General features: G+C 35.1%; 1 protein-coding gene across 1 annotated transcript in view; it reads left to right on the plus strand.

Moving 5' to 3' along the window:
• PRSS12 (serine protease 12) overlaps window positions 1-14,344 on the plus strand; it is a 57,095-nt gene that overhangs the window by 39,110 nt on the left and 3,641 nt on the right. Inside the window, exons 7-12 of the mRNA XM_087724453.1 lie at window positions 1,887-2,083; window positions 5,139-5,280; window positions 10,447-10,646; window positions 10,821-10,899; window positions 12,487-12,609; window positions 13,635-13,912. Coding sequence (XP_087580579.1) covers window positions 1,887-2,083; window positions 5,139-5,280; window positions 10,447-10,646; window positions 10,821-10,899; window positions 12,487-12,609; window positions 13,635-13,912 — 1,019 coding nt within the window. The remainder of the gene's footprint in view (window positions 1-1,886; window positions 2,084-5,138; window positions 5,281-10,446; window positions 10,647-10,820; window positions 10,900-12,486; window positions 12,610-13,634; window positions 13,913-14,344) is intronic.

Genomic DNA, 14,344 nt, shown 5'->3' on the forward strand with positions numbered 1-14,344 from the left:
AATTAATTTTTTAAAAACCTAACTCTGGTTGGAAAAAAGGGCAAGAATTGTTATCTTTATTTACTTATTTTTGCAGCGTGAACCATAATTCAGCTTGACTTGACTCTTCTGTATTGGAAATTGTAATGAATGAACAATTTGTTATGAGAATATTCAGATTCTAATATTAACACAGAAATTGAGACCATAATTGAGGAAATACAGAGCTCGGGATTGCTATGCTTTGGGCAAGCAACCTGGACATTTGTAAGATCATTTTATTTTTATGTAATTATTAATCAACTATACGGCAAATCCATTTTACAGAAAGTGACTTTGGGTTGCCTACCGCAATCCAGTAAAACTGTAAAACAGTTATCTAAAACCATTAAAAACCAATAAAGACAAAATGAAGAAAGAAATTAATAGGCAGAGGTATATTAACAATAAAGGAGCTACCTCAATAATTCACCCATCCCTTGGGGTTCCCAGGCCTGCTGGTATAACCAGGTCTTGATGATCTTCAAAATGATCATCCACAGTGATGAGACTTTCTTTGCAGGGGAAAAAATTCACATTGTGGGCACCATAGTAGAAATTGCCAAATGAAGCTTGGAACCCATAACATGCCCATTCTATTGGATCTGGTGAGCTGGGCAGATTGAATCCAAAAGAGACAAAAAAAATCTTAGAATAACCTGGTCCCATGCCATCTCCATATTTTTTGGAGTATAAGATGCACCGGAGTATAAGATGCACCAAGATTTTGAAGAGGCAAATTAAAAAAAAAGGTTTTGCACTTTGCAGACCTCCCAAAAACGTCTCGTTTTTCACAAAAATGGGTCCATGTTTTTGTCAAACAAAGTGGCATACATATCCTTTAAGAGACTTGTAGAGTGCTTCTGGGGTTGGGAAGGGCAAATGAGCAAGAAATGGCCCGTTTCTTGCAAAAATGAGCCTGTTTTTAGTCAAAAAAGGGCATGAATGGCCTTTAGGAGGCTTATAGAGTGCTGCAGGGGGCTGAGTGGGGCAAAAACAAGAAAAAATGGCCCATTTTTTGTTCATTTCTGCCCTCCCCAGCCCCCAGTAGCACTCTGGACGCCTCCTAAAGGCTATGCATAGCCATTTTTGCAAAGGGGGTGGGGCTTCGGAAGGCCCAAAATGCTGTATTTAGTGTATAAGATGCACCCAGATTTTCAGCCTCTTTTTTGAGGGAAAAAGGTGTGTCTTATACTCCAAAAAATACAGTAAGTCTTTAAAGGCCAATACCAGCACCTTGAACTGAATCTGGAAACAAAATTCATACAATCCAGACTTCATATTATATATATTCCAAAATGTTGAACTCTCATTCACCCTCTCACAGTATTCATACATTGCTCTAAAGCATAATTTGATTGATTTCATTTTGGCTTAGAAGCATAGTGTGCAATCCCAGCTATTTTCATTTGAAAGTTCTGGTTTATGGCTTTGCATGATGTATGATCCGAGCCAACTGCAGTTTATTCAATAGATTGTTGTTAGCAGTTTGACTTCTGGCTACCTAAGGTCACTGATTTAATGCTTATGTCTTATTAGACCCTTCAGAGAAAATTCACAGTGCAGAAGAAAGGAAATGAGGAGAGAATATATATGGGTTTAATATATTACATTTATGAACATAGTTTAAAGGAGTAGTTAAACATTACATTTATAGCAGATATCAATGATGAAATATATCAGAATTATATATTGAGTTTGAGCATTAATAAATATAGCCATGGATTCTACCAACAAGCCTAATTTAAAAGTGGGGAAGAAAAATTCTTATTCAAAATACAATAGATATCAATGAAATCAAGACTGATCATGGAATATATTTATGGTATGTATTATAACTGTGCAAGTGCTAATGTCTATGTAAACAGGAATGGGAAAATTGTTTCAGAACGCTTCTTAGAAGAAAATACAGGACCCATCTGGCTGGATGACATTACCTGCTCTGGAAAAGAGTTTAACATTCTACAATGTTCTAAGGGGGACTGGGGACAGCATGATTGCAGCCACCAGGAAGATATTAGTATAAATTGCTATCGACATAATGACAGCCACAAAGCCTTGTTAGGTAAATTACCTTTTATTGTATTTATTTATTCATCATATATGTAGAGCTGCCCATCTCACAAGAAAGGAATTCTTTTTTACATGGACGTCTGATTCCAAAACATTAAATGGTGTTTTGTAGTGTCTGGGAGGAGAGACTGGAAAATTAGTCTGAAAATTAGATATCCCTCAATTGTATTGAAACTATTGGGCTTAGAATTCTCATTCATCATGAAGTTTCTTGTCCTATTGCATTTGGAAAGCACCAGTTGGAGAAGCAAATGATTAGCAATCAGAGTTCTCCATTTCTATTGCTGGATTTTCCAGTTAAACAAGAAACTTATTATCTAGTCTATTAAAGATATTGTTTGATAAAATAATCCCAGGCAGAACGGATTCAACAGCCTGGGTTTGATAAAAAGAATATATGTTTTCCTTGCATTAGGAGGTATTAAAAATATTATATGTAGGCAAAAACAGCGGAGTCTCCCTTCAAAATAAGAAACTCTAATCTTAACATGACTTCTGTGCAGAATAATTGCTCTATTAGAGAAACGTTTTCGTAAAAATGTTTATTTTTAGTATTTTTAAAAAGTTAGCAATAATGGTACTTTACAAGCTTCAATGCCCAAGCATTGCAAAAAACAAGTGGGGGGGGGGAGACACTGAAAGCCACTGTGATGTGATAATCAAGTGCTGGACTGTAAACAAGAAGGAACCATGTTTGAGTCTACTCTTATACACAGAATCTTGATGACTTTAAGCAGTCATTGTAGCTGAGTCCAGCCTATGTCTCAGGGTAATTATTTGGGGAAAAATAAGGAGAGAGTACTGTGTATTGGATATTGAACCCCTGAATGAAACCTGATATGAATCAAATATAATGTAGAGTAGGTTTTCTAGTTTGTTCTAACTACCCTGAAATATAGCAAAAGACTAGAATTTAAAAATGTACACAAACATTTTTAATCAGTTAAGGCAATTTAGGGTGAGCATCTCTTATCCTAATAAAACATCTGTTGAATATTTGCTAACCCCCACAGCTAATATCTTCAAGCATATTGTTAAACAATTAAGTCTACTATAAGATTAAAAACCTGAACTAAAACTTCCAATTTATTTCCATAGCTGTGTTCTTTGTCTGCTCCTGATTCTCTTCACTGCTTTCTTTTTAAACTTTCTAATATCCCAAATGTGTTATTATCCAATAGCATGTCTATGTAGGGGAGACAAAATATATTTCTAAGAATGGAATTCACATTTTGGTGCCAGTTTACATAAACACATGGATTTGTGTTGCAGTGCTCATAATGCATAAAACTGAATCTGTCTGGAAATAAAAATGGTATGTTATCTTTTGGTTAAATAGATCCATATGGTAAAATTCCTTTTTCAGCACTGAGACTTATATTACTTTTATAGCTTTCAAACAATATTCCAAGTAGTAAAAGTCAGTTCACCAAAAATGAACTTTTCTATATTTTATGCCCTGTGTCTTTTCACAAGAAATATGCACTTATATTTACATTATACATCATGATTTTCTTAAAGCGAGCCCTTTACTGATGTGCAAATAAATTAACCAAGATTGCAGAAATCAGAGTTTCATTTAATTTGATTTCTATTACAAATGTTTTGAATGAATTAAACCTTGACAGATATATTGTCACATTGTTCCTTCTTTTTCTGAATCAGGTTTTCTAGAAATAGTCCCATTAAACAGAATTCAATTGGGTAAAAATAAATAAAACATTTTTAAGAGCATAAAGATTTCCAGAATTAAATTGAGAGTATTCACCCACTATTTCACTCTTCTATAAAGGTTGATCAGTTTTGCTCCGGCTTAACATTTATGTACTAGGTAAACAGTTCATTACTTATTAGAGCTGATTGACATGGTTACTTTATGACTGCAAATCTATTTTTGCACTAAAAAGTTATGTATAACCGTAATTGAGGCCACATTCACTTCATAGTGCCATATATTGTATATATCAAAAACATAATAATACTATACTATAAACAGTGGAGTATCATCATGAGCAGTCAGTAAAGACATTTTAATATTCCAGGAGTGAGAAGCTTGGACACTCAAAGATTATTGGAATCCAAATATCAAATCAGTCAGCACTAGGAATAATGGTCAGGAGAGCTGAAATCCAGCAGTCTCTGAAATGTACCTATTCACAGTCTTGACTATATGTATTTATCAAAGAATACTAAGAATCATTTTTAGTATATGTGTATAAAATTATATGTATTAGGTTTCGGAGAAAAAGAAAAGATTAAAAGGTGAGAACTGTATATCCTTGGAATCTCCGTAGATAGAAAATTCTTGGTTGTTTTTGTTTGTTAATGTTCTGTTTAAAAAGTTAAATTTTTAATTTTCTAAATATAATAAAATCTTAGTACTCGTGGTCTTTCCTATAATACTTCTGCTAGATTTTGGAGGAAAAGTATAGTATAGTATAATGCATTCATTATGTTTAATAGGTCCTTGTATAACATTGATAACTTTGACTATTAAAGTTCTCTGAAAGAGTAGTGAAGAAATAATACATTTCTGAAAGAGAAAACGTAATGGAGCCCATTTTGTAAAATTCCCATTGAAGGCTGAAAAGTTTTGTGAGTGAGGCCATTTAGATGATGTGGCAAAATGCAAAATAAAACAACTTCACCAAATCATAGATATGAAAGTGTTTTGGTTAAGAGTAAATGATCACAGCATGCACATATTTGCCTGACATTGTGATTATACTCATGAAAAACTGGTTTTGATATGTGTTATCTGAAAAATACATTTTAGGTGTGCAATTGCTGATCATACATTGTTTTTTTTTGTTTGGGTTTCCCAAGCCTTTACATTTAAAATGTTTTCTTTGTGTACTCTAGTTTGCAACCTTGATGTTTTTTTTTAAATAAAGATTAATTCAGATTTCAAGTTTTTTCCCCCATAGATTCAGAAAACATATTTTTCTCAAATTGGAATGTTTATTCCTAGTTAACAACTTTCCTTGAATGTTTTGAGAGTGTTGCTACTGGTGCTGCTATGTCAATAGTTATTAATCTATTCCCAGGGCCTCCTATCAGATTGATGGATGGTGAGAATAAGAAAGAGGGCCGAGTGGAGATCTATATTAATGGCCAGTGGGGCACAATTTGTGATGATGGATGGTCTGATAAGGATGCAGCTGTGGTATGTCGACAATTAGGCTACAAGTAAGAGATCAGTTTTCAGAGATCAGAGCATAATCTATCATTTGTGCCAGATTAACAGTTTAACATATTGATATTATCATATATTAAGATAACTGCTGTTTCCCTTTACTGTTTTGTCATTTTAATATTGTCTTTTAATAGTAAAAATAAGAAATATAGATTGTTTGAATGTATGTATGTCTACTCTGCCTATCACTACACAAAATCATCAGCAATCCTTTTATCTCTCACCCATTTATGCCCTTCACATTTGTACATACATACATTTAGTATGTGTGTGTGTCCAGAATTAAATGAAGTTAGCAAGAACATCCATATGCAAAGAGGAACTTAATTACAGTTCAGTCAATTCCCAAAGAGTGTGGTCCAAGTGACTTCTAAACTCCTATCAACTTGTAATTTCTTCATCTGATATATTATGCATTAATTTCATGAAAATGTTATTTAAAAGGGATTGCTACAACAAGGATTACACCCCCATACCCCAAGTGGTGGGATTCAATTTTTTTTATTACTGGTTCTGTGGGGGTGGCTTGGTTGTTATCTGAGTGGGTGGGCATGGCTGAGTGGTCATGTGAGTGGGTGGGTATGACCAACTCAATGTCACTCCTACTGAGTCACACCTACCCCAGCCACACCTACCCAGGTTTTGTGGCTCCCTTTCTGTGGGAAATGGGTGATGTGACTGGGTGGCCATGGCCAACTTGCTTGGTCTCACCCTTAGGAAATTTCTCCTTAATCCTTAGTCCAACTCACAATAAAATAGCACAATGAAATAGCATTGTTCCAATATTTAGAATAGAATAGAATAACAGAGTTGGAAAGGACTTTGGAGGTCTTTTAGTTCAACCCCTTGCTTAGGCAGGAAACCCTACACCACTTCAGACAAATGATTTTCCAATCACTTCTTAAAAACGTCCAATGTTGGAGCATTTACAATTTCTGGAGAAAGTTGTTTCACGGATTAATTGTTCTGTCAGGAAATTTGAGGGGCTCCTACAAAGATGAGGGAATGAATCTATTTTCCAAAGCACCAAAAGGCACAAGAAACAATGGAATCTAACCAAAGAGGGAAGCAACCTAGGACTAAGGAGAAATTTCCTAAGGGTGAGATCAATCAACCAATGGAATAGCGTGCCTTCAGAAATTGTGAGTGCTCCATCACTAGAGGCTTTAAAAAAGAGTGATGGAATTATACCCTAAAAGGTTAGTGCCAAGCACCACTAAAACAATGCAAAAAACTTAAAACAGCCATTCCTCTTTTTTTAAAAAAGTCAACCCCAAAGCAAACACAGCAGCTGAGAGGAAAACTAAGAGAAGCTGCATCATTGTCCCTCTTGTATCTTTTCCCCCAGGAAGAAACAAGAAGTAGTGAACACTGCAGCAGCTATAAAAGGTCTTGGGAAACTCCAGGGAGTATCAGTTGATCACAGAAGTGTTACTTAATACTCTTTATAATGAAAATGTTTGTAATCTTGTCCTTCTTCCTGAAGACAAGAGGTTAATCCCATCCCTAGATAGGTGATTGATGGATTTCCCTGCCCAAATCCTGGCAGTTTCTATTGTTTATTAACTTCAATGTGTATTGGCTGCATTCCAGCTGCAACTGTTAAGTGAAGCTATTAACTGAAGGGAGGGAGGGAGAGAGGAGTGGGTGGGGATGGGGAAACCTCTCGCACTTTACTTTTAACCTTAACCGGTTCTCCGAACTGCATAAGCAATTAACTAACGATTCAGGCAAACCCCGATTCAGGCAAACCCCGGTGAGAACCAGTTGAATCCCACCTGTGCACACCATATGAATGTTTAAGCTTCTTAATTTTTTTTAACAGCTTCTATAATAGATGGTTTAATAGAGAGATGGGCAGCATAGAAATTAAATTAATAATTAATATTTCTTTGGGTTAAAGGTTTTTTTCTACCAAGAAGGTAGAAAACATATCTAAATTAAACAAGACAAAAACAATTATGCAAATAAACACCTTTAAAAAAAAAAAGACTTCTCCCAAACTATGTTGCTTGTTTTCTGTGCTTGATCTATAAAATTAATTCCTTACTGTACTAATTTCACACTCTAATGTTTCTTAAATGTGATTGGGCTGACTCAAAACTGAATCCAACTTTCCTCCCAAAGTGCTTTAATCATTTTTTAAAACAATAGCTTCTCCTGTTTCTAAAAGTGTCATTTAATTTCAAGACACTATTGTCAACATAGTATAATCTATGTTGAAATAAAACAAAAATATTTTATTTACACACTTTTTGTTGTATGTCCAGCTGGCTAAAGAAGAAGCATTCATCTCTAGCAGGCAACAATAATTGCACATGGTTTTGCGATCACAGTAGACAAATTGGCCAAATTTAGACAAATTGGCCCAGATGGCCAGCATAGATAAATATTTTATGTGGAAGCTAACCCTGGTCACATCACCTGCTGAAAGCTTTTCTTTTCAGTGCATTAGGCCTTTGAGGTAACTAATGGGAAAGGGGGCAGTGTGTCATGAGAAAAATGTTTGGTTAGTAGGAAAAATCAGCCATATGTGATCTAATAAGAGTCAGAAGAAATACATATAATGTATAAATAGAGTGATTTAATGTATATACTATTTCCTTCAGGGACGTTGTTTATATGATAATTCTATTCATGAAAATTCACATAGTTTATTAACCATAATTTTAAGAGTTAAAGATATATTGCAGAATTTTTGGGGGGAATAGGGGATTGAGGCACATAGCCAAGTAAGAGATTTCTGTTGCATATTGACTAAGCCACATGAGATACCAGGTGGAAGTTCAAGAAAATTATCTTTAAAATATTGATTTTTGTATCATTTTTTGTTGCTTATTGAAAAATATTGAAGCAATGAATGAAAGGAAAGTGGGAGACCTGTGAATCTATTTTGCTTATAGTAAGTATTTAAAAGTAACATAAGCAATGCCTGTTCAGAATGAATAACTTCCCTTTAGAAAACTGAGTAATTGAAGCTTATAAATGCATAAAATTATTTAGTTGCTTTAACACACACACAAACTCTTACATTACTCTTATATATATATTTAAAGTCTAAAGACTAGATCTATACTAGTCTCCCTTTATTTATTTATCAGCACAAAACACAAACACTTGAACAGCTGTAGGGGAATTATACAGTTGTATTCAATTATACAATCCTTTGAATATCTGCAAACAGTCAAAGGTTAAATGTGAATATCCATTTTAGTAAAAATATTTGAATTATAAAGCATTTAATGCCTAAAATGTTAACATTATAATACTTACTAAGTTACTAATTATTTTCTATTTTACTCTGGCATCTTCATTTCCTTCACTAGGATTAAGACACAATAAAAGGGCTAAAGCTATGAGATGCTTAATCCCTTTTTATTTTAATAAAATGCAGCTATATGCTTAAAAAGTTTCTTAGAAAAATCCTCAATTAGAATGCTTTGTACATTTATACAACCTCTCTCATGAGATGTGCTTAGTTTGTAAAAGATAGGTAGTATTATTTCATAATAGTGATTACATAGATAAATAGTGATTAAACTTCATTTACAAATAGTATTACTGACTTGATCTTACTGAATAAATAAATTTCTGCAGATTTGAGATACAGTCTAATACAAATATTATATTGGATCAAATGACAAACATAGTATTGAAGAACCATACCATGTTATCAGATTATTTATAGCCTAGATCTTATGTATAGCAAGTAAAGTGATGACTATTTTTCAAATCTACAAATAACGTAAACTATTATTACCGTATATACTCGAGTATAGGCCGACCCGAATATAAGCCGAGGCACCTAATTTTACCACAAAAAACTGGAAAAGTTATTGACTCGAGTATAAGCCTAGGGTGGGAAACGCAGCAGCTACCGGTAAATTTCAAAAATAAAAATAGATACCAATAATGTTTTTGAATATTTATTTCAAAGAAAAACAGTAAACTAGTGGTGTATTCAATGAAATACTTCACTCACCTCATGATGCTGATGTCCCGCTGTGATGATGATGTCCCGTGCAGCCGCGGGAGCGATGTCCCGCCTCCTATGACACACGGCACAGTGATTCCTATCATTGGATCACTGTACCAGAGGAGGTGGGACATCGCTATGTGGCTGCTTGCCATAACAAGGAGGAGGTGGGACATCGTTGCAGAGCGGCAGGAGGGGGAGGAAGGGGAATCGTAAGACAGCCCTGCATTACATTAGAACGTGAGGAGGGGGGATGGTGCGGTGCGCGCTGCGCGGCAAACTGACACAGAGGGAGGGGAAACTCACAGGGGCACTGGGCCATTCACGAGTGTCACCCAGCGGCATGGCCCCGCCCCTTTTTCTCCTCCATTTCGGGCAAATTTTTCACTGACTCGAGTATAAGCCGAGGCGGCTTTTTTCAGCCCAAAAAGTGGGCTGAAAAACTAGGCTTATACTCGAGTATATACAGTATTCCTTGCAAAATAAAATGATTAGAGTTTATTAATTAGGCATGTATCCTTTTTTTAAACAAAACCTCTGATCTAATAAAGGTAGCAAGAATGGGAAAGAGCATGTTTTGCTTCTTTCTCTTTCCCATTCCCTTATTAGATTAGAGTTTTGAGGTATGTAGTACAAACTGAGTCTTGAGATGAGACCATCTACAAGATATATTTATTAATTATCTGTCAGATTTTTGTCAGATGAAGAATTCTGAAGTTTTGTTTGGGTTAGTATATAATATGATTTGCTTTCTTTCTGATGGATGGATGGAAATAGTTGCTCTCGGTGAAAATTGCTACTAATTTTGATAGTCTTAGATTATTTTTAAAATGAAGCGATTAGCAACAAAATTATTAAAAATTAATTGTTAAGTAAAACTTTGTATAAACACGCAAATAACAAAAGAAATCATTATATCATTATTCTCTAGTATTAAATCAATCTGGTGAAAAAATTCTTTATAGAAACATGGTTACCTATAGTCTTTGAAAATTATTAATATGTTAAATAAAATGACCATTTGAAAAATAATGTAATAAATCTTTCTCATCTAATGGACAGTGCTAGCAGAGATGGTGGAGGAAAATTACAGATGTTTAGTGATTCATGGGAAATAAGAATTCTGTATTTGTTGTTGCCATTATGATTTATCTTAAAAGTTGCCCATTTTTTTGCCCTCCAGAGGTTTATCACGAGCAAGGACTATGGCATATTTTGGGGAAGGAAAAGGTCCCATTCATGTGGATAATGTGAAATGCACAGGAAATGAAAGATCCCTTGCTGATTGCATTAAACAGGATATTGGCAAACATAATTGTCGTCACAGTGAAGATGCTGGTGTCATCTGTGACTATCTTATCAAGAAATCATCCAGTAGTAAAGGTGAAATGAACATAAAGTTCAATAATTCTCTTTTCTGTAAATTGTAAAGAAATATTGGGGAGTATTTGGATTGTTTTTAGGAGGGAATTGTTTGATCACTTTGCTTGCCCTTTGAAGTACTCTCTGTATTTACTGGCTGGAAAATTTAACTTCTCTGCTTTGAGCCCTATTCAGATTCTCTTGCTTCAGTATGTGGTTTAAGAATATTGCATCGTCGCCAAAAAAGGATTATTGGTGGAAAAAACTCCTTAAGGTAAATTACAGATACCAAATTAAAATCACAAAGCCATGCTTCCCTTTCCCTGGCTCCCCTACATTTGTGTAGCACCACACTATGATTGCATCAGGCCTACCTATGGCAGATTCTCATGGCATAGTTGCCCGGTTAAAGGGCATGGCTTCCAAGGAGTGCAGAAAATGTGTTCAAACCATCAGGATCTGAGCTCTGTTTCTCCATCCAGTTGAAGGAGTGCATCTCCCCTCAAGAGACAGTTCTTTCTGCCAGTCCCCAGAGAGGAGAGATAATCCTCTCAGCAGGCAGCAGCAGCTTGCAATCTTTCTTGCTGTTTCCCCACTGAGTTTCTGGAGAAGTCAGCAGAGAATGTTGTAAATATCTATCATGATTGCAGGGCATTTGGGACCAGTCTTAAATGTGAATAGGTTGCAATGCTCCTAGATGACCACAAGTGTGTGTGGCTTGACATTTTGCAATGGCCAAAAGTGCTTATAAGCCATAAGAAATGTTTCTGAGGGAGCCATAACTTTGAATAGTTAAACGTTAAACAACCAATTGAAAGTCAAGGACTACATGTACATCAGTGATGGACACACTGTTGGAAGACCAGAAGGATCAGGTTAGGGACAGATGATCTTAGAAAAAATCTAGGTGATGTGTTGACACCAACTTGGTGATACAAAACCAATCAAATATAAAAGAAGAATCTAATTCATTAACCGAAGATGCACCTGGCTTATCCGTGAAAATCTGAGTCTGTGGAGTGAGAACATACCATTGCTAGCTAAATACTTACTAGGCATCTTCTATAATTGCTAAAAATGAAATTTTCATATTTGGAAGAAACAGTCATGTATGCAGTACCTTAATTTAATTTTAAAATGGTATGTTGGGTTGCAATTTCTCTAACACATGGCTGCAGAGAGTCCCCAATTTTTGGTAAAACATTAGATGCAATGGAAGAATTGCAGAGGCAAACAGATATGAAGTCTCTCTTGTGTGAGCAGAATTCCATAAAGTATTTTTGGTTTTTTAAAAATGCAAATCCTTCAGAAGTATACCTTTGATTTAAAAAAAAGGTGGAGCATGGAGAAGCTAAAATTAACAAGGTATACCTTGAATATGATGACAGCTGTGCTTTCAATGTCTATTCTTATGCATTATATTAATGATGATAAAAACCTGTATAATTGTTCACTTTTCTATGTGGAGCATTCTCAATTTAAATGAATGTGTCATATATTAAAATAATATTTTTAATTTATTTATAAAATTAGCAAGTGTTTTCACATGTCTCAGTATTTGTCACTCATTATTTCCACTAATCTAGATCCCCAAAGGACCATAACATTGCAAACCTAACTTGCTAAAATGCTTGTTTGCTTCCCCCCCCTCCCAATAAGTATGGAGGTGTAGAAAGAATGCTTTGATAAATTCAGAATAAAGTGGTTGGACAAGTTTGTTTGTCCTGTTTGTTGCGAAATGGACTACAACACTATTTTTTTTGCACTCAGACAAATACATAAACATATTTTTATTTTTAACTTTGGAACTTTCATATTAATTATATATCTATATCTATATCTATATATATCTGTTATTTAGGGGTGGTTGGCCCTGGCAAATAGCATTGCGCATTAAATCATCCCATGGAGATGGAAGACTTCTATGTGGTGCCACTCTTATCAGCAGTTGCTGGGTGCTTACTGCAGCACATTGTTTTAAGAGGTATTGTTGCAAAATTTACAGAGTGTGTTAGCATGATAATGCAGAAAGACAAAAATAATAAAATATATGGATTCTGTATTTGCTCTGAAACTGTGCTGTAAGAAACATTAGCTAAGTTCTTAAAACACATACAATTTATTAGCATTCCACATATTTTTACATTGCTTCTGTAATCTGGAATGCCTTCATTATTCTGAAAAGCTTGGATTGACTTAAATATATGAAAATGAAGGAATGGAAATTGAAAGGCAAATCAATAAGTTTGTCCGTAGATATAAGTCAGCTTTCCCCAACTAGGCACTTTCCAAATGTCTTGTGAATACAATTAACAGATGGAAATTTGATGGAACAAACATATGATGTAAATCTGTAACTCTGCAAACAAGCAGAAAAAAAGAGATAAAACGTTCAAGCTTTCCCAAGCTATGTTACTTGTTCCTGAACCTGAAGGTCAATATGCTGCATAGTGGTGCAGTGGCTTTTATTACTAAACGTATGTTTAAGTTTCCAAAAACTATATATAGTCAAGGCATTAATGATACCTTACAGAATTTTGCTGCCATTTAATCAGTTGGTTGACTCTATTGTTAGCAAAAGGTAAGTGAACCTGACATTGTCTACATGTAGCAAGCAAGTGTTAAAGATATAACTGTATCGGATATATTGAACAATTGTCCAGCACAAATGGTCAGTTTTTGAAATTTTCCCCACATGATGCCTTATGTGTAAAATAATTTTATTTTATGCGAAGATGCATTCTTTATGAAGAAATGTGGAGCAAGCATTATGGAAAAAAATCTGTCAATTAAACAGCTATAAACAGTATATATATATTACCCTGACATTGTTCTTTTGGTAAATTCATGATCTCTTATCTTCATTAGCATGAGAATCTGTTTATTAGGATATTTCAACATAGGTAAAAAGGAAGATATTATTTAATATGGATTACATATGTTCATACTACACAAGGACATTTTTTAAAATGTAAGTTATTGAAATGATTGTTATTTTTGCCTTTTTAGGTATGGCAACAATACTCGAAACTATGTGGTACGTGTTGGAGACTACCACACATTGGTACCTGAGGAGTATGAAGAAGAAATTAGAGTACAAGAAATTGTACAACACCCAGAATATAGGCCTGATAACAGTGACTATGACATTGCACTAGTAAAGTTGCAAGGGCTTCACGAACAATGTACTCGTTTTAGTGCTCATGTTTTACCTGCCTGTTTGCCATTCAGGCGGGAGAGGCCACATAAAGCTTCTAATTGTTACATCACTGGTTGGGGTGATACAGGTAAGATTGTGGGTTGTGTGTGTGGTTTTTTTTTTACTTTTAATTGCTTAGTGCATTAGGTGATTGTTAAGTATAATAAATATATAACATTTCTGAAACCCTGGAAAGAAGTGATTTAAAGGAGCAAGGGCAGGAGATTGGTGGTTCTGCTGGATCACATTTTATCAATGTGGCCTATCTATCCTAGCTCCCTATTAAAGCCAGCTATTAGATCCTTCCTCATAGGAAATCAAACTTTGTATCTGAAACATATGTTAGGGACCAAGATAGTATAAGAAATATATATTCTGTGTGTGTGTGTGTGTGTGTGTGCACGCACGTCAGGGGTGGGTTTCTCGCGTCCTCGTGCACGTGCGTGGTGCACGCATGCGTACTAGCGTCTGTGCGAGGCTCCAGCTGCTCCTGGAGGATCGTGCAGGCACTGTATGCGTC

Source organism: Thamnophis sirtalis, unplaced genomic scaffold, assembly GCF_051295495.1.
Source record: "Thamnophis sirtalis isolate CommonGarterSnake01/CBP01778 unplaced genomic scaffold, rThaSir2_p1.2 scaffold_10, whole genome shotgun sequence".
In the NCBI taxonomy this organism is placed as follows: Eukaryota; Metazoa; Chordata; class Lepidosauria; order Squamata; family Natricidae; genus Thamnophis; species Thamnophis sirtalis.